We start from the raw sequence: 25372 nt of genomic DNA on the forward strand, positions 1-25372 counted from the left end.
TAAATAAATTAGAATGTTAGTCATTAATAATTAGTTATGAAGTTTTTAAAGACATGAAAAATATATATATTTTTTTGAGTCGGTGTCTCACTCAGTCGCCCAGGTTGGAGTGCAATGGCACGATCTCTGGCTTAATACAACCTCCGCCTCCCAGGTTCAAGCAGTTCTCCTGACTCAGCCTCCCGAGTAGCTGGGATGGGATTACAGGTGCCCGCCACCACGCCTGGCTATTTTTGTGTTTTTAGTAGAGACAGGGTTTCACCATATTGGCTAGGCTGGTCTCAAACTCCTGACCTCGCGATCCACCCGCCTCGGCTTCCCAAAGTGCTGGGATTACAGGCTTGAGCCACTGAGACCGGCCCATGAAAAATATTTATAACAAAATGTAAAATAAGGAAAGCAGGATACAAAATCATATATAAGAGATGATAATATAAGTAACAAAAACACATGAAGAGAAAAAGACCAGAAGGAAATATAACAAAATATTAGCAACGTCCTATCTGTGCATATTGTGCTGCCTGGTAAGAATATGAGTCATTTTTGTTTTTTGTCTTTTTATACTCCTATAATTTCTAGATATGGTATATAATATTTTTAAAACCTGGAAAAAAATTATTTTTAAAAAAATGTATTGGTAATTCAAGACTCTTCAAGGTTTCCCTAAGTAAACTACAAATTCAATATTATCCCAACCCAATAGCAAAACAATACTGAGATAGGGACTTGAAAATATCACCTTAATGAAAAAATATGCAAGAATGGCCCCCAAAAATATAAAATCAAGTGTAATAAGTGGGTATGGGGGTATGAGAGAGCCCTTGTATGTCCAAAAACTGAAATGTAGTCAGGCCAAGCACACTGGCTCACACCTGTAATCCCAACACTTTGGGGAGCCAAGGTGGGAAGACAGTTTGAAGCCAGGAGTTCAAGACTAACCTGGGCAGCAAAGCAATACCCATCTCTATTTTAAAAAGAAAAGAAAATATATGCAAAATCACAGCAATTAAGGTAACCTGGAACTAGAGCAAGGACAGAGAAGTCAACACACTCAAGTACAGGTGGAAATACAATTGAATTGGCACAACTAGGTAAGCTATTTAGAAATAAATAAGCAAGTAACAAAAACCTAACAACCACAAAACGGCCAACCTTTACTGAATATTTACCACAGGTCCACAATCCTTGGGACCAGATGTTTCCCTATTCAAGTTTTTTGGGTTTTCCAAAGGTAATATGGCACCCATATCATTTATTATGCAATATTCCAGGAAGATATGGAGAAGCGCACCACAGGTATTTTAAAACATGCAACTTATAGCTGGGCACAGTAGGGCAAACACCTGTAGTCCCAGCTACTCAGAAGGCTAAAGCAGGATCACTTGAGCCCAGGAGTTTGAGCCCAGCTTGGGCAACATAATGAGATTTTTTTTTTTTTTTTTTTTTTTTTTTTTTTGAGACGGAGTCTCTGTCACCCAGGCTGGAGTGCAGTGGCGCGATCTTGGCTCACTGCAGGCTCCGCCTCCCAAGTTCACACCATTCTCCTGCCTCAGCCTCCCGTGTAGCTGGGACTACAGGCGCCTGCCACCACGCCCAGCTAATTTTTTGTATTTTGTTTAGTAGAGACAGGGTTTCACCGTGTTAGCCAGGATGGTCTCGATCTCCTGACCTTGTGATCCGCCCACCTTGGCCTCCCAAAGTGCTGGGATTACAGGTGCGAGCCACCATGCCCAGCCAAGAATTCATTTCTTAAAACACACACACACACACACACACACACAAACATACGCCCCTAGGGCATTCTTCACCTCAAAGAGTTGTAGTCCAACTACCCCCACCTTATCCCATCCCTATCCCTTGAAAACCTGTGCTGTAATCCCACTACTTCCTGACAACTCAGGATTTTTGCTCCAAATACCCCTTTTCTTGCCCATGTTTTCAACCTCTAACTTTCTACTAGCTCCTTGCCATCCTTTTTTTTCTTTTTTTTGGGTGGGGTAAGGGGATAGAGTCTCACTCCGTTGCCCAGGCTTGAGTGTAGTCACATGATCTGGCTCACTGCAACCTCCACCTCTCAGGTTCAAGCAATTCTCCTTCCTCAGCCTCCAGAATAGCTGGGATTACAGGTGTGCACCACCACTCCTGGCTAATTTTTGTATTTTTAGTAGAGATGGGGTTTCGCCATATTGGCCAGGCTGGTCTCGAACTCCTGACCTCAGGAGATCCACCCGCCTCAGCCTCCCAAAGTGCTAGGATTACAATAGTGAGCCACCGCGCCCGCCCCCCAACCCCCGCTTTTTTTTTTTTTTTTAAATAAAAAGCACCTTTTCTCCTTTACACACACACACAAAAGCTTATCCAATAACTAATCTTAAGAAAAACAAACAAAACAAAAAAGACCCTGCTCTGTCTTCCTATTCACTTGTACAGCTGCAAGGTTGCTTTTATAAAAACACTGTGCTAAGATAGTTCCAGCTATAGTCTCTAATGATTTTCTAACTGCCAGAAGCAAAGGCCAAGATTAAGGCTCATCTCATTTGAATTTTATCTGCAGACTAATACTGCTGACCACGCCCTTCTTGAAATGCTGTATTCCCCTGGTTTCTGTGAGACAACTTTCTCCTGGGTCTCCCATCTCTCTGGCTCCTCCTTTACCAACCCTACCTGTAGCCTTCTCTTCACGTGTTAATGCACCTTCATTCAGCCAGTTTCCTACCATCAGCTACACCTGACAACTCCCAATATATATCATCCTCAACAGAGCTCTTCCCAGTGCTCTAGCTACAAACACTGACCAAACAGCTCTTAAAGGAATTCACATGGAGACCTCGAAAAGCCTGGCCAGGCTGGGCGCAGTGGCTCATGCCTATAATACCAGCACTTTGGGGGGCGGAGGAGGGTGGATCACCTGCGGCCAGGAGTTCAGGACCAGCCTGGCCAAGATGGTGAAACCCCATCTCAACTAAAAAAAAAAAATACAAAAATTAGCCAGCCACGGTAGTGGCACTGTAGTCCCAGCTACTCAGGAGGCTGAGGTGGGAGAATTGCTTGAACTTTGGAGGCAGACGCTGCAGTGAGAGCTGAGATCGCGCCACTGCACTCCAGCATGAGCAACAGAGCAAGACCTCATATCAAAAAAAAAAAGAAAAAAAGAGAAAAGGCTAGCCAAAGTCACCATTAATTTTTCCGAAACACACTCTGCATTCCCTATCGCAAAGAATGGCAACACCCATAAATTTAGCTAATTCAGAAACATGGAATTCATCCTAGAACCCTCCCACTCTCCTCTCACATTAAACTGGACACTAAGTCTAGTGGATTCTGGCCCCTAAATACACATCAGTCTCCTGAAGCCTCATGCAATAGCCTCCCAATGGAGCCCCTGGCCTCTAAGCAACTCTCCACACAATAGCTAAAGGAATCTTTCCAAAAACCTGAGTGTGTACCCCTTAACAGCTCCCCAGTCCTTTGTTTGACTTCCTCAGAGCCCTATTTATTGCTTACCACACCCTGCACTCCAGCCTTACTAACCTGCTTGACATTCCAAGACTACACGCCATTTTAAACCTCACATGTTGACACCAACTGCAGTGTTTCTTCTGCATGGAAGGTCCTTGCCCTGCCCCCTTATTTTACTTGGCAAATTATTACTGGTTCTTCCAGAACCAGTTTAGAATGCCCTCCTGATTTCCAGTTTACTTTTAGATTACAAAATGATATCCATAATGATTAGAAAGATACACAACTTATACATACATCTGAAAAAGAAGTCATCTGAAAATCCACAAATTTTTATAAATTTGTATTTACAACACAGTACTTTTTTTAAAGGGTAGGGGGCAAAAGACTTAAAAAGGCACTTCACAAAATAGGAAATTCAAATGACCAAGAAACATGAAAAGATGTTGGCTGGGCCCGGTGGCTCACGTCTGTAATCCCAACACTTTGGGAGGCCGAGGTGGGCAGATCACGAAGTCAAGGGATCAAGACCATCCTGGCCAACATGGTGAAACCCTGTCTCTACTAAAAATACAAAAATTAGCTGGGCGCGGTGGCACACACCTGTAGTCCCAGCTACTCTGGAGGCTGAGGCAGGAGAATTGCTTGTACCCAGGAGGTGGAGGTTGCAGTGAGCTGAGATAATGCCACTGAACTCCAGCCTGGCGACAGAGAAAGACTCCATCTCAAAAAAAAAAAAAAAAAAAAGATGTTAAACATCATTACTCAAGAAAAAGGACTTGAAAACCATAATGAAATATCAATACACACCCATAATAGGTAAAATTTATTAAAATGACACTGCCAAGTGTGGGCAAAAATGTGAAGCAACTGTTAAGTGTCTTTACACTTGTGGGAGTGTAAAGTAGTTCAACCAAAACTACATCCTTGAGCCTGGGCAACATAGGGAGATCCCATCTCTACAAAAAATTTTAAAATCAGCTGGGCATAGTGGTGCTCACCTGTAGTCCCAGCTACTCAGGAGCCTGAGGCAGGAGGATCATTTGAGGCCAGGAATTTGAGGTGGCAGTGAGCTATGATTGTGCCACTGCCAGCCAACAAAGCAAGACCCAGTCTCTAAAAAAAAAAAAAAAAAAAAAAAATATATATATATATATATTAGTCAGCCCTCTGAAACTGTGGACTCTGCATCCATAGGTTCAACCAATCATGAATCAAAAACAATCAAAAGTAAATAAATAACAAAATAAAAACTACAAATTAAAAAAAACCGTGTAACAACTATTGACATGGTATCTACATTATATATTATTAGTAATCTAGAGATAATTTAAAATATACAAGAGGATGTGTGAAGGTCACAAAGGACTTGAGAATCCTCAGATTTTGTTATTTGAGGGTGTCCCGGAACCAATCCTCCAAGGATACTGAGGGATGACTGTATATTCTATACAATTTCATTTATATGAAATTCAAGAACAGACAAAACTAACCAATAATGATAGATACCATAAAAGTTGTTGCTTCTAGGTGGTACAGACTCGGGAGAGGCATGAGAAAACTTATGGAGCATTGAAGGGGTTTTATGTACTGATCTACGTGGTGGTTACAGGGGTATAAATAAATGTAAAAAAATCATCAAATTGTACAATTAAGATGAATGCACTGGGCCAGGCGTGCTGGCTCACGCCTGTAATCCCAGCACTTTGGGAGGCCAAGGCGGGCGGATCACGAGGTCAGGAGATCGAGACCAGCCCAGCCAACATGGTGAAACCTCGTCTCTACTAAAAATACAAAAATTAGCTGGGGAGTGGTGGGGCGAGCCTGTACTCCCAGCTACTCAGGAGGCTGAGGCAGCAGAATGGCTTGAACCAGGGAAGCGGAGGTTCCAGTGAGCCGAGATCGCACCACTGCACACCAGCCTAGCGACAGAGCAAGACTCCGTCTCAAAAAAAAAAAAAAAAAAATTAGTGCACTGCCAGGCATGGTGGTAGGCACCTGCAGTCCCAGCTACTTGGGAGGCTGAGGTGGGGAATCACCCAAACCCAAGAGGGTGAAGGCGGCCTAGGCAACAAAGCAAGATCCTATCTCTAAAAAAGAAAATTAAAATTAAAATTGATGTTTTATCCTTAAGACAGAGTTTCGCTGCGTCACCCAGGCTGGCATTCAGTGGCGCGATCTCACCTCAAAGCAACCTCCACCTCCCGTGTTCAAGCAATTCTCCCACCTCGGACTCTGGAATAGCTGGGACTACAGGCATGTGCCACCACTCCCAGCTAATTTTTGTATTTTTAGCAGAGACGGGGTTTCATCATGTTGGCCAGGCTGGTCTCAAACTCCTGACCTCAAGTGATCCTCACTGATCTTTAAAAGATCAATGCACTTTACATACATGCATATACATGTATGCTAGGACTCAATTTTTTAAAAATGAACAAAACCATGCACAAGTAAAAGAATAACACACCAAAACAATTAGATACCCTAAATTAACATGCTAAATTTTTTTTTTTTTTTTTTTTTTTGAGATGGAGTCTCGCTGTCGCCCAGGCTGGAGTGCAGCGGCGCGATCTCGGCTCACTGCAAGCTCCGCCTCCTGGGTTCAAGCGATTCTCCTGCCTCACCCTCCTGCGTAGCTGGGATTACAGGCACATGCCACCACGGCTGGCTAATTTTTGTATTTTTAGAAGAGAGGGGGTTTCGCCATGTTGGTCAGGATGGTCTCAATCTCCTGACCTTGCGATCTGCCTGCCTCGGCCTCCCAAAGCGCTGGGATTACAGGCGTAAGCTACCATGCCCGGCCGCTAAAAAATTTTTAAATTAAAAATAATTAGTGGAGCCACAGCTGACACTTCTTAAATCTTCTGTATTATACCGAATTCTGTACTGAATTTTTTACCATGACCATATTACTTTTATTACTTTAAAAAAAAAAAGAAAGCTGGGCCAGGTGCAGTAGCTCATGACTGTAATCCCAGCATTTTGGAAGGCTGAGGCAGGCAGATCACTTGAGGCTTAGGCCAGGAGTTCCTGACCAGGCTCTACTAAAAATACAAACAAAATAAACTGGGCATGGTGGCGCATGCCTGTAATCCCAGCTACTTGGGAGGCTGAGGCATGTGCAGCGCCTGAACCCAGGAGGCAGAGGTTACACTGAGCCAAGATCATGCCACTGCATTCCTGCCTGGGTGGCAGAGCAAGACTGTCTCAAGGAAAAAAAAAAAAAAAGCTATTTCATTAAAATGACAATGTTAAAATGAAATCTGGCCAGGCACGGTGGCTCAAGCCTGTAATCCCAGCGCTTTGTGAGGCCAAGGCAGGTGGATCATGAGGTCAGGAGTTCGAGACCAGCCTGGCCAGTATGGTGAAACCCTGTCTCTACTAAAAATACAAAAAATTAGCCAGGAGTGGTGGCAGGCACTTGTGATCCCAGATACTCAGGAGGCTGAGGCAGGAGAATCGCTTGAACCCAGGAGGCAGAGGTTGCAGTGAGCCAAGACCGGGCCACTGCAGTCCGGCCTGGGCAACAGAGCAAGACTCCATCTCAAGAAAAAAAAAAAGAAAGAAAGAAATCTAAGCACTACTGTACCTGAATCTTACAGTTCTCATCACACTGTCCTGCAATGGTCTTTTCACAAAGCAATCTCTTCTACTTTAATTATCTTACTCTTCTAGCATCCAACACACACCCTGGCACTAGCTATCTGCAGCACTAGGTATCTGCTTCGTGTCCATTTACTGTATTCTACTGTAGAGGTAGTAAGCAAAAACGTTTATTGAATAAACAAATGTGTAAAAAAATAAGAAATGAAAATTAGGTAATCCATGAGAAGTACTCCAAAGTCATGGGCTTATGAGCTTGAATTTATACTACAGGAAAGGGTTGAGGCTTACCGAATAAGGATATAAACTTGTGTCATTACATTCCAAAATTGTCTCACCAAGCTGGGCGCGGTGGCTCACGCCTGTAATCCCAGCACTTTGGGAGGCTGAGGCAGGCAGATCATTTGAGGCCAGGAGTTCGTAACCAGCCTGACCAACATGGTGAAACCCCATCTCTACTAAAAATACAAAAATCAGCCAGGCATGGTGGCACATGCCTGTAGTCCCAGCTACCTGGGAGGCTGAGCCAAGAGAATCGCTTGAACCTGGGAGGCGGCAGTTGCAGTGAGCCATGATTGCGCCACTGCACTCCAGCCTGGGCGACAGAGCAAGATTCCACCTCAAAAAAAACTAGAAGCAAAGTATACCCAGATATCCTTTAGCCTGTGAATAAACTGTTAATCCACACAATGGCATACGTTACCAATAAAAAAGAAAGCACAGCTGGGCACGGTGGCTCATGCCTATAATCCCAGCACTTTGGGACGCCAAGGCGGGTGGATCACCTGAGGTCAGGAGTTCGAGACCAGCCTGCCCAACGTGGAGAAACCCCGTCTCTACTAAAAATACAAAATTAGCCTGGCATGGTGGTACATGCCTGTAATCCCAGCTACTCAGGAGGCTATGGCAGGAGAATCGCTTAAACCCGGGAAGCGGAGGTTACAGTGAGCCAAGATCGTGCCACTGCACTCCAGCCTGGGCAACAAGAGCAAAATTCCATCTCAAAAAAAAAAAAAAAAAGGAATGCACTGCTCACACAGGCAATAACATGGATGAATCTCAAGGGCATTACGCTGCGTGAAAAAAAGGCGAATTACAAAAGGTGACATACTGTATAATTTCATTTATATAACATTCTCGAACTGGCGACATTAAGTGATAGAGAACAGATCAGTGTTTGCCAAGCTTAGATTTGAAGACAGAGAGTGTGACTGTTCTTTGTGGTAACTAAATAGTTTGGCATCCTGACTGTGGTGATTATTCTAATCTACACAAGTGACACAATTTGTTAGAACTACTCACACAAAGAGTGCATGTAAAACTGATAAAATCCAAGTAAAATCTTTCTTGAATTAATAACATTGTGTCAATGTCAATTTATTGGTTTCAACAATGTTCTATGGTTAAGATATCAACGCCAGGGAAATTAAAGAGTACACAAAGAACTCTGTATCACTTTTGCAAGGTCTTGCGAGTCTGAAATTATTTCAAAATTAAATTTTTTTTTTTTTTTTGAGACAGAGTCTCGCTCTATCGCCCAGGCTGGAGTGCAGTGGCACCATCTCAGCTCACTGCAAGCTCCGCCTCCCGGGTTCACGCCATTCTCCTGCCTCAGCCTCCCAACTAGCTGGGACTACAGGCGCCCGCCACCACGCCCGGCTAATTTTTTGTATTTTTTTTTTATTTTTATTTTTTAGTAGAGATGGGGTTTCACCGTAGCCAGGATGGTCTCGATCTCTTGACCTCGTGATCTGTCCACCTCGGCCTCCCAGAGTGCTGGGATTACAGGCGTGAGCCACCGTACCCGGCCTCAAAATTAAATGCTTTAATGAAAATTTTACAAGAACAAAAAACAGAACAGAATTTTTTTTTTTTTTTATTGAGACGGAGTCTCACTCTGTCACCCAGGCTGGAGTGCAGCGGCATGATCTCGGCTCACCACAACCTCCGTCTCCCAGGTTCAAGCAATTCTTCTGACTCAGCCTCCCGAGTAGCTGGAACTGCAGGAGCGCACTACCATGCCAGGCTAATTTTTGTATTTTTAGTAGAGACGGGGTTTCCCCATATTGGCCAGGCTGGTCTCGAACTATTGACCTTGTGATCCGCCCACCTCGGTCTCCCAAAGTGCTGGGATTACAGGCGTGAGCCACCATGCCTGGCCAGAAATAGAAAAATTTTACGGAACAATGGATAAATGGATAAAATGTGGCATATTGACACTACTATTCAGCAATATAAAGGAACTAAGTACTAATACGTGCCATAACATGGATGAACCTTGAAAACATTGTTCTAAGGAAACCAGACAAAGCCACATACTGTATATTCCATTTACATGAAATGTTCAGAATAAGCAGATTCATAGAAACTTAGAATGTAAATTAGTTGTTGCCAATGCAGGGGGAAGGGGAATGGAGAATAACTGGGAAATAAGTACGGAGTTTCTTTCTGGGGAAGTAAAAATGTTATAGAATTAGATAACAGCTGCACAATTTAATGAATAGACTAAAAATCTGTAAACAGCCTACTTTAAAAGGTAAATTTTATGGTATGTGAACTATATCCCAGCAAAAGAGTTACGAAAAAAATAAATGAAAGAGATCTTTTAAAAATTGTACCTCCATATAAACATACCCTAAGGCAAAAATTTATCCCAAGCTACGTGATGTAGCTAATTCCTAAGATTTGTGACTAAACAGCACTACAGTCCTTCCGTGCTGCCTGTTTCTCACAAAGCAGCACAATTAATAATTAGCAAACTAAACTCACAGGACAATCTAACAGGATTAAAATTTTGATCCACTAAATAATCTCATTCCTGACAACTACAATTTCCAGTGTACCATAAAAGTTGCCTCTAGGAACTGGCTCAATTCATAAAAGCTCACAGATTTGAACTGAACTAAAATTAATTAAAAGCCAGCTTGTATATACAAAAGTAGATAATGACAAAAGCAAATCATATTACACCAAGCCAGACCCACAGTCACATAATTCAAGTTTGCCAGTCATCATATTAATAGTTTAAAATTAAACCTATTACTCCTTTTCCTCCTCTGGAAAATTAATCAAAAAGCAAAAACAGTGCTTCAAGAGACCTAAATTCAGATCCAAACGAAGCTACTGTGAGCTTAACCTGTCAGAGCTGTCTGTAAAATGCGGGGTACCCTGAAAATACTAGTCTCCTGGAGATTCTTGTACCACTTCTCAGGTGCCACTCCTTGCACACTCAACGTCACCTGGTTTCCCATGCACTACTGCAGACCACATCTGTTTCCACTATTGCCCCCTTCCCTACAATCTATTCTCCACATAGCAGCCTTTTTTTTTGTTTGTTTGTTTGTTTTTTTTTTTTTTTTTTTTTTGAGACGGAGTCTCACTCTGTCGCCCAGGCTGGAGTGCAGTGGCACGATCTCCGCTCACTGCAAGCTCCACCTCCCGGTTCACGCCATTCTCCTGCCTCAGCCTCCCGAGTAGCTGGAACTACAGGCGCCCGCACGCCCGGCTAATTTTTTATATTATTAGTAGAGACGGGGTTTCACTGTATTAGCCAGGATGGTCTCGATCTCCTGACCTCGTGATCCACCGCCTCGGCCTCCCGAAGTGCTGGGATTACAGGCGCGAGCCACCGCGCCCGGACTTTTTTTTTTTTTTTGAGATGGAGCCTCGCTCTGTCGCCCAAGCTGGAGTGCAGTGGCACAATCTCGGCTCACTGCAAGCTCCGCCTTCCAGGTCCACGCCATTCTCTCACCTCAGCCTCCCGAGTAGCTGAGACTACAGGCGCCCACCACCACGCCGGGCTAATTTTGTTTTTGTATTTTTAGTAGAGACGGGGTATTAGCCAGGATGGTCTTGATCTCCTGACCTCATGATCCGCCCGCCTCGGCCTCCCAAAGTGCTGGGATCACAGGCGTGAGCCACCGCGCCCGGACAGCAGCCCTCTTTTTAAACAGGAATCAGAACCTGTCCCTTCCACATGTAAGCCTCCAATGGCCTACCAGGGCAGACATGCTCTGACTCCTGCCTCCCATCAACCTCTCCGGGCCACTCAGGCCACCCTTACTTTTGGGTTTCTCGAATACTTCCAGCCCATTCCTCCCCAGGGCCTCTGCCACACTGGATCTCCTCCTCATTCTCGATCCTGCTCAAATGTCATTTCTCAGAGAGTGGAGTGTGGACTCTGGTCCCGGGATGCCTTGATTGAACAGCTGGGCATGTTACTCTTGCTGTGTCCCTGTTTCATCTGTAAAATGTCCGTAATAACGGTGCCTACCTCTTAGAGTTATCACAAGGTATATGTAAAGCAATCAACAGAGTGACTGGCACAGTGTTCAAATGTCATCTATCATTATTACTTAAGATGCCCCATCTTAATTTTCTTCCTATCCCTTAGCCCTATGTGAAATTATCTTCTGTCACCCTCTTTGTGGTTTTCCCCAAACCTCCCAAGGTTAGCTTTGCAAGGAGCTTTGTCTTGTTCAAAACTCTATCACCAGCCGGGCTTGGTGGCTCACGCCTGTAATCCCAGCACTTTGGGAGGCAGAGGCGGGTGGATCACGAGGTCAGGAGATAGAGACCATTCTGGCTAACACGGTGAAACCCCATCTCTACTAAAATACAAAATACTAGCCGGGCGTGGTGGCAGGCGCCTGTAGTCCCAGCTACTCAGGAGGCTGAGGCAGGAGAATGGCGTGAATTCGGGAGGCGGAGCTTGCAGTGAGCCGAGATCGTGCCAATGCCCTCCAGCCTGGGCAACAGAGCAAGACTCCATCTCAAAAAACAAAAACAAAAACCTCTATCACCATCTCCAAAGAAAGACATGTAAATACCCATTGAATACATGAATAAATAAATAACATCAAACATTTCTTTTAAATAACGTCTTGATTCAGGGCGGGCGCGGTGCCTCACGCCTGTAATCCCAGCTCTGTGGGAAGCCGAGGTGGGTGAATCACCTGAAGTCAGGAGTTGTAGACCAGCCTGGCCAACATGGTGAAACCCCGTCTCTACTAAAAAATACAAAAAAAAATTAGCTAGGCTTGGTGGCGGGTGCCTGTAATTCCAGCTACTCGGGAGGCTAAAGCAGGAGAATCCCTTGAACCTGGGAGGCGGAGGTTGCAGTGAGCCAAGATCGGGCCATTGCACTCCAGCCCGAGCAACAAGAGCGAAACTCTGTCTCAAAAAAATTATTAAATAAAATTATGACTTAATTCAAAGAGCTAAGTGAAAAACGGCAATGCCTCAATCAGTTATATAATTGGGCTGGTCCCGTTACCTTACAGACTAGAGCCAGTTCCTTTCATCATTAGTTGGTGTGTTATTTTCCCCCTTAAGTTCTATCACATATACACAATACACAGTGGGAGAAACTGGCAGATTAATCTGTGAGAGTAAAAGCTAAGTACTGTGGCTATTCACTAAGTCTTCATAAACATACCACATAAATCCAAACTGCGGCCCACCAAAAAATATGCGGCCCACCGACCCACCAAAGGGACGGGTGCGCACGCCCTGCCCGGCGCCTTCCTGTCGGCCTCCCGCCCGCCGGCCCGTGGCAACCCAGGGCGGGAGGGCGCGGGGTCGATTTGCAATATATTTTGCAAATTATAAGACACAAAAATATATGTGTCTTATATATGCAAATACAAGACACATACTGACTTAATTAGAACTTTTTCTACATGTACGTATAGGTAACATGCACATACACGTGTCTATTTGTATATACACGCAGACATAGCCATCTCCGACACTGGGGTCATACTTTTTCCACTTTTTATGTTTCTGAATATAACAGACTACGTGGAATTAAATCAATGCTTTGAATTAAGAGCTGTGATTAAAACCCAGTACTTATTCAGAATCCTAAACATTACAGTTCTCCTTACCACTGGGTAAACTTCCACGGTTCACCAAAGGAAATCTCAAATTTAAGGTTGTAATTCACTTGAAAGCTAGCATTAATTTTTTTAAAAGCATCCAAAACTACCAAAAATCCAGTCCATTTTAACATCTTATGAATTCAATATCCAATTTTTACCCACCAATTAGTTCAAGTCTTTAGGAAGTGCTTTCCCCTTACTCTAACGGGTTTTTTCTTTTTTTTTTTTTTAAGGTATTTTTAAGTCACTATCCACATTTTGTGTAACTGAAGTACCAAGGCCAACGAAAAGGGAAAAAAATTCTGAGCGTGCTGCGAGGTACCCCTCAAAAGAAACAAACAACCAAAAATGTTTCTGGATTTTATTAAAGATGATGCTGGACTCTCGTTCCCCATAGTACCAAAGATGCCACACAGAGTATTCTTGCTCAAAAAAGCGAAGCAATTAATCTACAGGAAGAGATAACGATGTCGAACGCTTGTAAATCAAAAAAATTAGGAGAGAGGAGTGGAAAAGGAGAATACGCGGCGGCGCTGTGCGGTCTCGAAGCAGCTCTCCAGGAAAGGGTTCTTGGGCAGCGGCCCCCCCGGCTCGGGTGAGCGGCCAGGCTGGAGGCGGCCGCCACCAGCGCGTTTTCCACTCCGCCCGGCTCCCGTGCTCACGCCCACCGCCCTGCGCAGCCCGCGACCCCGGCGCCCGCAGCGCACCCAAGTCACGCTCGACCCGAGCGGAAAGTTTCGAATCCAAACCCGAGAGCCGAAACGCACAGGTCTCGGGGCTGAACTCGCGCCAGGAACACGCCCGAGGCAAACCACTTGACAACCAGCTTCGGTTCTCAGCAGAAAGGCCGACAGGCGGGGGCCGGGGAGGAAAGGAGGCGAGACACAAGCCCTCGCGCACACTCGGCCCCTCCGCCTCCTCGGCCCGCGGCTCAGGTGGGAGCAGCGCAGCCGCCGCACTCCCGCACCGGGCGGGCCGGGGCCCGGTGGCGGACACCGGGGCCCCTCCCGGAAAGGGCCGCGACCCCCGGGCCAGCTCGCGGGCAAGGGACGGGTGCGCACGCCCTGCCCGGCGCCTTCCCGCCGGCCTCCCGCCCGCCGGCCCGTGGCGACCCGGGGCGGGAGGGCGCGGGGTCGAGGCTCCGTGATGCTCGGGAACCGGCCGCGGCCCGCGCGCCCCTCCCCCCGCCGCCGCCCCTCCCCCCGGGCCGCCCGCCGGGCGCAGGAGCTGAGCGCCAGCGTCTCGGGGAACCAGCCCGCCCGGCGGCCCGGGGACCCGGACAACTTTCCCCTGCGCGGCCGCGGGCGCCCCCGACGGGGCGGGGGTGGGGAACGGGGACGGGCGCAGCGTGGACTCACTTTTTCGGATGTTTCTCTCTTTTCGGCCTCCGCTTTCGGGCCTGAATGGCCAGCACTAGGGGAAGAGAAGACACACATTAACGGTCGGGCCGCCCGCCCGGGCCGGCCGCGTGGCGGGGAGAGAGCGCGCCGCGGGCCACTCACCTTTCCGGGAGCTCATTCCGACGCGGCGGAAGCGGGGCGGGGGGCTTCGCGGCGGCGACGCGGGCGCCGAGACGAGCTGGGCTGCAGCCTCCACTCGCTCCGCCGGCCGGGAGGAGGCGAGAACCGCGCCTGCGCCGCCGCCGCCGCCGCCGCCGCCGCTCCAGCAGGGACCCAGCAAGACCCGCCCCCGTCCGGCCCCGCCCCCGCCCCGCCCCCACCCGCCAACCCCGGGGGTCGGGACCCCGCGCCGCGTGCCCAGCGCCCCCGCCCCACCCACCTGTGCAGAAGTGGCCGCCGCCCGTGGCCGCCGCCCATGGCCGCGCTGGCCCTCGGCCTTCCCCACCCCAGCCCGCGGCTCGGGCCTCCGCCTCCTGCGCTCCTGCGGCTGGCCCAGGCCGCCCGCCTCTCCCGGGCACCGGACCCGCGGGACCCTCCCTCCCCGCCGCGGCCTCTCCCCTCCGCACCCCGGCCAGTCGCGCCGCCCGCTGCTCCATGCGCCCTTCCTTGGCCGGCGCCTCCGCGGGTCTCGCACCACCTCTCTTCCCGCGGCCTCTTCTCTCCCTTTGCTCCTCTACATCCTTGCATCCCCATGAGCGCCGCTTCCTCCTCTCCGGCGGGCGTGGAAAGGGCACACGACTAAAAGCTAGGAAACCTGGGTCCGCGATTTAGCAGTGTGACCTTGGAGAAGTCATTTTCTCTCCCACCTCTACGTGCCCTCCAGGATTGCATAAGTTTAATGAAGGAAAAGATACAGATAGCATTCAAAGTAGGACAAAGGTTTTGCACATGAATTGAAACCCGGTTCCGTAAACACCAGGTGTATAACAATTCAAAACAACAATCACACCAAGTAGTTATTTTCTGCATCCTACAATGAGGAAACTGAGTCCCAACGAGGTTAAACAGTTTAACCAGCCAGGATCGAAATTCAGGCCTGGCCGTCGACAAACTCCACCTTATCAGGCTGCCTACAAAAGATGTGAATCAAGTTGATAGTGGCACAAAAAGATAACTGCAATGTTCTCTTATTTATGTAAATAATTACATTAGTTTTTGAAAGATACGCATTCTGACTATTAACGCCCTCATTGGTCACACAGCTGTATCTTTAACTGACAAGGTGGCCTACTCTAAGGATGATAAATCAGACAGAACGGGAAACGCTGCCTGGGTTTTGAAGAGCCCTTAACTTTTTATATTCAAAAATATAAAACCCTATAGAAAAGTTACAAGGAAAATACAATTAACAGCCAAATTAACCCATATTCACGAATATTTAACATTCTGCCACATTTGCTATCTGTGTGTCCATGTGTATGGTTTATTTTGCTGAATCATTTGAGTTTTTATAGACACTGTTACCCTTTATCCCTAAATATTTCAGTACATATCTACTAAGAATAATCTCCCACATAATCAGAATTCCATGATCACTCCAAGAAACTTTCATACTAATACAATGTAATCATCTGTAACATACAGACCATATATATTCAATTTTGCAAAATATCCCAGTAATATCCCTTGTAGCTGATTTTCTTTTTTTCCCAATTAGTCTACCGTTAAGGATCATCCATTGCATTTAATTGTCATGTCTTTTTAAACACCTTTAGTGTAGAATCATTCTTGGTTTTGTGTTTTGGTTTTCTTTCTATTTATTTATTTATTTTGAAATGGAGTCTCACTCTATCGCCCAGCCTGGAGTGCAGTGGCGCAATCTCAGCTCACTGCAACCTCAGCCTCCCGGGTCCAAGCGATTCTCCTGCCTCAGTCTCCCGAGTAGCTGGGATTACAGGCATACACCACCACATCTAGTTAATTTTTGTATTTTTTTTTTTTTTTTTTTTTTTAGTAGAGACAGGGTTTCACCCTATTGGCCAGGCTGGTCTCAAACTCCAGACCTTGGGTCATCCACCCACCTCAGCCTCCCAAAGTGCTAGGATTACAGGCCTGAGCCTCGGCACCCAGCCCTTTTTTGTTTTGTTTTGTTTTGTTTTGTTTTGTCTTTTATAACATTGACTTTTTTGAAGAATCCGGTTCCACCATTTTGCAGAATGTTCCTTGTTTTGGATTTGTCTGTTTCCCTATGATTAGATTCAAGTTAAACAATGTTGTTGGGTATACTATACATGATGTTGTATTCATCTTAGTGCATCAAGATATGATGTCACTTTGTTCCATTACTGGTGATGTTACAGTTAATTATTTCTCCAAGATACAGGTACCTTTTCCCTCTGTATTTAAGAAGGCTGTATGAAAAATGAGCAAAGGATTTGAATGGACATTTCTCCAAAGACATACAAATGACCAAACTAGCATGTGACAAGAGAATTAACATCATCAGTTGTTAGGAAAATACAAAGCAATACTATAATGAGCTACTACTTCACACCTACTAGGATGACTATAAAATTTATTTATTTATTATGTATTTATTTATTTATTTTTTGAGATGGAGTTTCGCTCTTGTTGCCCAGGCTGCAGTGCAATGGCACGATCTCAGCTCACCGCAACCTCTGCCTCCCAGGTTCAAGCTATTCTCCTGCACCAACCCTCCGAGTAGCTGGGATTACAGGCATGCGCTACCACGCCTGGCTAATTTTGTATTTTTAGTAAAGATGGGGTTTCTCCACGTTGGTCAGGATGGTATCGAACTCCCGACCTCAGGTGATCCACCTTCCTCGGCTTACCAAAGTGCTGGGATTACAGGCATGAGCCACTGAGTCCGGCTAAAAATTTTTGTAATGGAAAATAAGGCCAGCCGTGATGTCTCACAAGTGTAATCTCAGCATTTTGAGAGGCTAAGGCTGGAGGATCATCTGAGTCCAGGAGTTGGCAGCTGCAGTGAACTATGATCGCACCACTGCACCCTAGCCTGGGCAATAGAGTGAGACCCCACCTCAAAAAAAAATGTTAATGGAAAATAAGTGTTGGTGGGGATTTTGGAACCCTCATATGTTGGAAACATTGAAACCCTCCTACATTTCTGGTGGGAATGTAAAATGGTGCAGTTATTATGGAAATAGTCTGTTGGCTTCTCAGAAAGCTAATTATAGAATTAACAGCAATTCCACTCCTAGGTATATATGCACAAGGACTGAAAACAGATACTCAAACAAATCTTTGTACATGAGTGTTCATAGCAGCGCTATCATAGCCAAAAGGTGGAGAAAACTTAAATGGTCATCCATAAATGAATGGATAAACAAATTGTGTTATATACATACACTGGAATTTTTTTTGGCCATAAAAAGAATTTAGTACTGACACATGCTACAATGTGGATGAACATCAAAAACATTATGCTAAAAGCAGCCAGACACAAAATGTCACATATTGTATGATTCCATTTATATGAGATATCCAGAATAGGCAAATCTACAGAAAGCAGATTGGTGGTTGCCGGGAGTTGGGGGGTGGGAGAAGGAGGGAGCAACTGCTTAATGGGTACCAAGTTTTATTTTGGTGTGATGAAAATGTTTTGGTGCTAGATAGAGGTGATGGTGGCACAACATTGCTAATATACTAAAAGCCACTGAATTGTTCTCTTTAAAGTGGTTTCTTTCATCTAATGTGAATTTCACTTCAAAACAAAACAACAAAGTTACTTGTGTGGGGTGATACTTTGAAACTGTGTGAATATCTCTTCCCTGACAATATCTCAATGGGTTGGCATCCATTGATGATTCTTGCCTAAATCAACTATTACTGGCCAGGCGCGGTGGCTCAAGCCTGTAATCCCAGCACTTTGGGAGGCCAAGACAGGCAGATCACGAGGTCAGGAGATCGAGACCATCCTGGCTCACACGGTGAAACCCCGTCTCTACTAAGAATACAAAAAAATTAGCCGGGTGTGGTGGCGGGCGCCTGTAGTCCCAGTTACTTTGGAGGCTGAGGCAGGAGAATGGCGTGAACCCGGGAGGCAGAGCTTGCAGTGTGCCGAGATCTCGCCACTGCACTCCATCCTGGGCGACAGAGCGAGACTCCATCTCAAAAAAAAAAAAAAAAAAAAAACTATTACCACACTGGTTGTAGAACAGTGATTTTATAATCTTATCATTCCATCTATGTTAAGTGACACATTCTTTTTTCTTTTCTTCTTTTTTTTTTTTTTGAGATGGGCATCTTGCTCTGTTGCCCAGGCTGGAGTGCAGTGGTGTGATCTCAGCTCACTGTAACCTCCACCTCCCGGGTTCGAGTGATTTTCCCACCTCAGCCTCCCAAATAGCTGGGACTACAGACTCACACCATTTGTATTTTTAGTAGACACGGGTTTTCACCATGTTGGCCAGGCTGGTCTCAAACTCTTGGCCTCAAGTGATCCACCTGCCTCTGCCTCCCTAAGTGCTGGGATTACAGGTGTGAACCACTATACCCAGACTTAAGTGATATTCTTTTTTTCTTTTTTTTTTGAGAGAGGGTCTTGCTCCATCGCCGAGGCTGGAGTGCAGTGGTGTGATCTCCGCTCATTGCAACCTCTGCCTCCCAGGTTCAAACAATTCTCCTGCCTCAGCCTCCCGAGTAGCTGGGATTACAGGCACCCGCCACCACTCCCGGCTAATTTTTTTGTATTTTTAGTAGAGACTAGGTTTCACCATGTTAGCCAGGCTGGTCTCAAACTCTTGACCTCAAGTGATCTGCCTGCCTCAGCCTCCCAAAAGTGCTGGGATTGCAGGCTTGAGCCACCGCATCTGGCCTAATTTTTGTATTTTTAGTGGAGATGGGGTTTCACCATGTTGGCTAGGCTGGTCTCAAACTCCTGACCTCAGGTGATCCGTGCACCTTGGCCTCCCAAACTGCTGGGATTACAGGCGTGCACCACCACGTAAGGATGAGCTTTTATTTCTCCCTCTGGTTTTTTTGTTTGTTTGTTTGTTTGTTTGTTTGCCCCCTCCTGCTCCTCTGCCTTTTTCTTTCTTTGTTTCTGGCTTGTTTTTTGTTTTTGGTATCAATATTGACAAAAATTACTGTCACTATTTTTTTGTTGTTTTCAGAAGACAGGGTCTCACTCTATGGACATGAGCCACCACATTCGGCCTTTTTATTATTTTTAAAAAGGCTTTATTGAGATATAACTCACATAATATACAATTCAGCCATTTTAAAATATAGAATTCAATGGTTTTTAGCATGTTCACAGCGTTGTGCAACCACTACCACGATCTAATTTTAAAATATTTCTGCGCCAGATGTGGTGGCTCTCATTCATAATTCCAGCACTTTGGGAGGCTAAAGTAGGAGGATCACTTGAGCCCAGGAGTTCAAGGTTAGGGAGGTTATAGTGAACTATGATCCCGCTGCTGCACTCCAACCTGAGCAATAGAGCAAGACACTGTCTCAAAAAAAAAAAAATTGTTCCCCCCAAAAAGAACTCCATACAGATTAGCAGACACTCCCCATTTCCTCCAACTTTCCCCTGCATTAGGCCTAGGCAGCCACTAATGTACTTCCTGTCTCTATAGGCTTGCCTGTTCTGCACAGTTCATGTAAATGGAATCATACAATATGTGGCCTTTTGTGGCCAGAGACTTTCTTTTCTTTTCTTTTTTTTTTTTTTGAGACGGAGCCTCGTTCTGTTGCCCAGGCTGGAGTGCAGTGGCATGATCTCAGCTCACCGCAACCTCCGCCTCCCGGGTTCAGGCGATTCTTCTGCCTCAGCCTCCCAAGTAGCTGGGACTGAAGGTGCGCACCACCACACGCAGCTGATTTTTGTATTTTTAGGAGAGATGGGGTTTCACCATGTTGGCCAGGCTGGTCTCAAACTCCTGACCTCATGATCTGCCTGCCTCAGCCTCCCAAAGTGCTGGGATTACAGGCGTGAGCCACCGCGCCTGGCCAATTTGTGGCCAGAGTCTTTCACCTAGCCTAACATTAAAACCCATTTCTGCTACTTAATTTCTGCATGACCTTGAGCAAGTTACTTAATTACAACATCTGGAAAGTGATAACAACATGTACTAATACTAGTCTTCATAGATCAGTTAGATATTCAAATAAGATAAATCTCCAATAGTAGTAATTCTTAAAAACAGCTGGGAGATACATCACCAATCTGTTTGTTGGATTTTTGCATTCAATTTTCAACAAATACTTATCAAATACCTATTAAGTAGCAAGTATTATTGTAGACACTGATTCTATAGCAGTGAACAAAGCACACAAAAATGTTCCTGCCCTCAAGGAACTTACATTCCACTGCCAGAAAACCCAAAATAAACAACATAAATATGTGAAATATATATTATGTTTACTAGATGGTGATCATTTTTATTTAAAAACAAAACAAAACAGCCGGGCGCGGTGGCTTACGCCTGTAATCCCAGCACTTTGGGAGGTCAAGGTGGGCGGGACATGAGATTGGGAGATCGAGACTGACCATCCTGGCCAACAAGGTGAAACCCCATCTCTACTAAAAATACAAAAATTAGCTGGGCGTGGCGGCACATGCCTGTAATCCCAGCTGCTCAGGAGGCTGAGGGAGGAGAATCGCTTGAACCTAGGAGGTGGAGGTTGTAGTAGCCAAGATCTTGCCACTGCCCTCCGGCCTGGGCAACAGAGCAAGACTCCATCTCAAAAAAAAAAAAAACAGAAAGTGACTGGATGGAGTGGTTCACACCTGTAACTCTAGCACTTTGAAAGTCCAAAGCAAGAGGATTGCTTGAGCCCAGGAGTTCAAGACTAACCTGGGGAACATAGTGAGACCTCCACCCACCTCTATCAACTAAAAAATACATTTAAAAAAAAACTGAAAGCAAAAAAAATCAACAACCTGTTGGGAGTATGGTTCAAGAAGGCCTCACCAAGAAGGTAACACTGAATTGAAGAACTTAAAGCTGGCTGGGCACAGTGGCTCATGCCTGTAATCCCAGCACTTTGGGAGGCCGAGGTGGGTGAATCACCTGAGGTCAGGAGTTCCAGACCAGCCTGGACAACATGGTGAAACCCCGTCTCTACTAAAAATACAAAAATTAGTGGGGCATGGTTGTGCACCCCTGTAATCCCAGCCACTCAGGAGGCTGAGGTGGGAGAATTGCTTGAACTTGGGAGGCAGAAGTTGCAGTGAGCCGAGATTGCACCACTGCACATTCCAGCTTGGGCGACAGAGCAAGACTGTCTCACATAAAAAAAAAAAAAAAAGAACTTCAACCTATCTTGCCAGTCCTTTTTACTTCTATAAATTAAAAGAAAACTATCTTTGCAAACCAGATATTTATGAATTGCTTTGAATTTATTGAATTAAAGTATACCAAATTAATTATCAATTAGCTTTACACGTACTATAGTGATGCTTTTTTAAAATTATTTTTATTTATTTATTTTTTTGAGACACAGTTTCACTCTTGTTGCTCAGGCTGGAGTGCAATAACATGATCTCGGCTCACCGCAACCTCCGCCTCCCAGGTTCAAGCAATTTTCCTGCCTCAGCATTCCAAGTAGCTGGGATTACAGGCATGCGCCACCACACCTGGCTAATTTTGTATTTTTAGTAGAGACAGGGTTTCTCTGTGTTGGACAGGCTGGTCTCGAACTCCCGACCTCAGGTGATCTGCCTGCCTCGACCTCTCAAAGTGCTGGGATTACAGGCATGAGCCACCACGCCCAGCTAGTAGCTTTTAGAAAGAATGGTAAGTGGGGCACAGAGGCACTCACCTGTCCTGTCAGCTTCAGTCCAGTAGTTGACTCCAGTAGTTGAGCCCAGCCTGAACAATGAGACCGTACATCTTAAAAAGATAAATTAAATGATAAATGATAGCCAGGCGTGGTGGCTCATGCCTGTAATCCCAGCACTTTGGGAGGCAGAGGCAGGTGGATCACGAGGTCAGGAGATAGAGAACATCCTGGCCAACACGGTGAAATCTCATCTCTACTAAAAATCCAAAAAATTAGCTGGGCGTGGTGGCAGGTGCCTGTAGTCCCAGCTACTTGGAAGGCTGAGGCAGGAGAATGGTGTGAACCTGGGAGGCAAAGCTTGCAGTGAGCTGAGATTGCGCCACTGCACTCCAGCCTGGGAGACAGAGTGACACTCCGTCTTGAAAGAAAGAAAGGGAGGGAGGGAGAGAGAGAGAAAGAAGAAGAGGAAGAAGAAGAAGAGGAGGAGGAGGAGGGGGAGGGGGAGAAGGAAGAGGAGGAGGAGGAGGAGAGGAGAGGAAAGAGAGAAAGAAAGAAAGAGAAAGAGAGAAAGAAATGGAGGGAGGGAGGAAGGAAGGAAGGAAGAGAATTATAAACCTAGTCTCTGTTGACTTTGAAATTAAGTATTTCTTCAGAAATGCATCACAATATAGAGTGACATTTTATTTTTTATTTTTTTATTTTTAGTGGATGCTTTTTTAAATTATTAGTTTTACTTATTTTGTTTTTTTGAGATGGAGTTTCCTTCTTGTTGCCCAGGCTAGAGTGCAATGGCGCGATCTTGGCTCACTACAACTTCCGCCTCCCAGGTACAAGCAATTCTCCTGCCTCAGCTTCCCAAGTAGCTGGGACTACAGGTACACGCCACCATACCCAGCTAATTTTTGTATTTTTAGTAGAGACGTGGTTTCACCATGTTGGCCAGGATGGTCTCGATCTTTTGACATCGTGATCCACCCGCCTCGGCCTATCAAAGTGCTGGGATTACAGGCATGAGCTCCCACGCCCAGCCCCCTAGAGTGACTTTTTTTTTTTTTTTTGAGATGTAGTCTCATTCTGTTGCCCAGGCTGAAATGCAGTGGCATGATCTCGCCTCACTGCAACCTCCGCCTCCCAGGTTCAAACAATACTCCTGCCTCAGCCTCCTGAGTAGTGGGGACTATAGGCACACACCACCATGCCCGGGTAATTTTTGTATTTGTATTAGAGACGGGATTTCACCATATTGGCAAGGCTGGTCTCGAACTCCTCACCTTGTTATCCACCTGCCTCAGCCTCCCAAAGTGCTGGGATTACAGGTGTGAGCCACCACATCTGGCCTAGAGTGACATTTTTAAGTAATTTTTTTTCTTTTGGAGACTGAGTCTCACTCTATCACCCAGGCCGGAGTACAATGGCACCATCTGAGCTCACTGCAACCTCCGCCTCATGGGTTCAAGAGATTCTCCTGCCTCAGCCTTCCGAGTAGCTGGGATTACAGGCGCCTACCACCATGCCCTGCTAATTTTTTGTGTGTGTTTTTAGTAGAGACGGGGTTTCACCATGTTGGCCAGGCTGGTCTTGAACTCCTGACCTCAAGTGACCCACTCACTTCCGCCTCCGGAAGTGCTGGGATTACAGGTGTGAACCACCACGCCCAACCAGTTTTAAAGGAATTTTTAAGATAAATAATGTAATGACGATGATTTAAACTTTTTTATTCGACCATATTTATTATGCATAAATGAAATTAGTTATGCAAATATTATAATTAATAAGGAGAAGTATTAAATATTTACAAAACTGGATATATTTTGGTCTCCATAGCAGTCCAAAATAAGTGAAAAAGGCAGTACACATGTATTTTTCCCCAATCTGTTACAATGAAACTCAAAATGTCCACATAATATTAATTTTTCCCAAATGTAATAGAAAATGAAAAGAATGTTGTAAAACCAATTGGATTATGATATTTCCAAGTGGAGCCACTAAATCATGTTGCATCTTACAAGGTATATTTCATATGTCATAGAATTGGAAAAAGATGAGAAGTCATATCACCCATCTTGGGGCCGTTAATGGATGAAAACCCAGGCTCCTTTTTTTTTTTTTTGAGACGGAGTTTCGCTCTTGAAGCTCAGGCTGGAGTGCAATGGCGCAATCTCAGTTCACTGGAACCTCCACCTCCCAGGTTCAAGCGATTCTCCTGCCTCAGCCTCCCGAGTAGCTGGGATTACAGGCATGTGCCACCACGCCTAGCTAATTTTTGTATTTTGAGTAGAGAATAAAATTTTAGGGTTTCACCATGTTGGCCAGGCTGGCCCAAGCCTCCTTTTAAAAGCACCTCCAAGGCTTTTAAATTCTTTAAAGTTTATTTATATCTAATCTGCCCATTCAATTATGAAGGTTAAACCTGTCTTTTGTTGTTTCACTATAGTGTACTTCTCAGTGGCAATAGCACCATCATAATAGTGTAACATAGAAGAGAGTGGCAGAGCCAGACTGCCAGAGTTCAAGGGCTAGTTCTGCCATTATTTACCTGGGTCAGCTTGAGCAAGTTAGTCTCTCTGTGCCTTAATTGCCTGATCTGCAAAATGTAGATAGTAATATTACCTACCCTGTAAATTTGTTGTGAGGATTTAATGAGTTAGTTCCCATAAAATACTTGGAGAAGTACCTAAGCATGTCTGTTTGGAGGATTAAATGACTTAGTTCACATGAAACACTTAGAGAAGTATATAAGCATTCAATAAATATTAGCTGATCATATATACGTGCCATGTTAAGCAATGTGTTATTTATCTATTGCTGTATAACAAATTTCTCCCAAATTTAGTAGCTTAAAAAAATAAACATTTCATAACTCACGGTTTTTGTGGTCCAGCAACTTGGGAGCAGTTTAGCTGGTGAGTCAAGATGTCACTTGAGGCTGCAGTCATCTGAAGGCTTGATGGAGGCTGAAAGACCTGTTACCAAGATAATTCACTTGCATGGCTGTTGCAGAGGCTTCATTTCTTCACTGCATGGACCCCTTCATAGGACTGCTTGAGTGGCTGGCTTCCCCCAGAGTGAATGATCCAAGAGATAACAAGGGAGAAACTTCAATGCCTTTTATGACCTACCCTCAGAAGTCACAATCCATCATTTCTGCCACATTCTAATCATAAGAAATAAGTACAGCACATGCTTAAAGGAGGGGAATTAAGTCCCCTTCTGGAAGGGAGGATTATCAAAGAATGCTGGACTTATTTTAAAATCACCACAAGGGGTCATTCCTTCTTTCCTTTAAATGCCTCTGATTTCAAGTGAGAATCCTCA

The 25372-nt window shown here is 45.4% G+C and overlaps 1 protein-coding gene across 15 annotated transcripts in view; it reads right to left on the bottom strand.

Annotated features, from left to right (window-relative positions):
- SRPK2 (SRSF protein kinase 2) overlaps positions 1–25106 on the bottom strand; it is a 299803-nt gene extending 274697 nt beyond the window's left edge. For 3 of the 15 annotated variants that reach the window (XR_008658549.2, XM_055283546.2, XM_055283543.2), the window contains exons 1-2: positions 14911–15053; positions 14303–14357 (exon numbers count right to left, since the gene is read on the bottom strand). Coding sequence is in view for 10 of the 15 variants with exons in the window: in XM_055283546.2 (XP_055139521.1) it covers positions 14303–14357; positions 14911–15037 (182 nt within the window). In the remaining 5 variants the exon portion in view is untranslated. Of the gene's footprint in view, positions 1–14302; positions 14358–14446; positions 14606–14910; positions 15060–24922 lie in introns of those variants that run through there. The other 12 variants (XR_010121403.1, XM_063641591.1, XM_055283550.1 and 9 more) reach the window with 8 other exon arrangements.
- Positions 25107–25372: the final 266 nt, after the last annotated feature.

This window comes from Symphalangus syndactylus, chromosome 6 (assembly GCF_028878055.3).
Source record: "Symphalangus syndactylus isolate Jambi chromosome 6, NHGRI_mSymSyn1-v2.1_pri, whole genome shotgun sequence".
NCBI classification, from domain to species: domain Eukaryota; kingdom Metazoa; phylum Chordata; class Mammalia; order Primates; family Hylobatidae; genus Symphalangus; species Symphalangus syndactylus.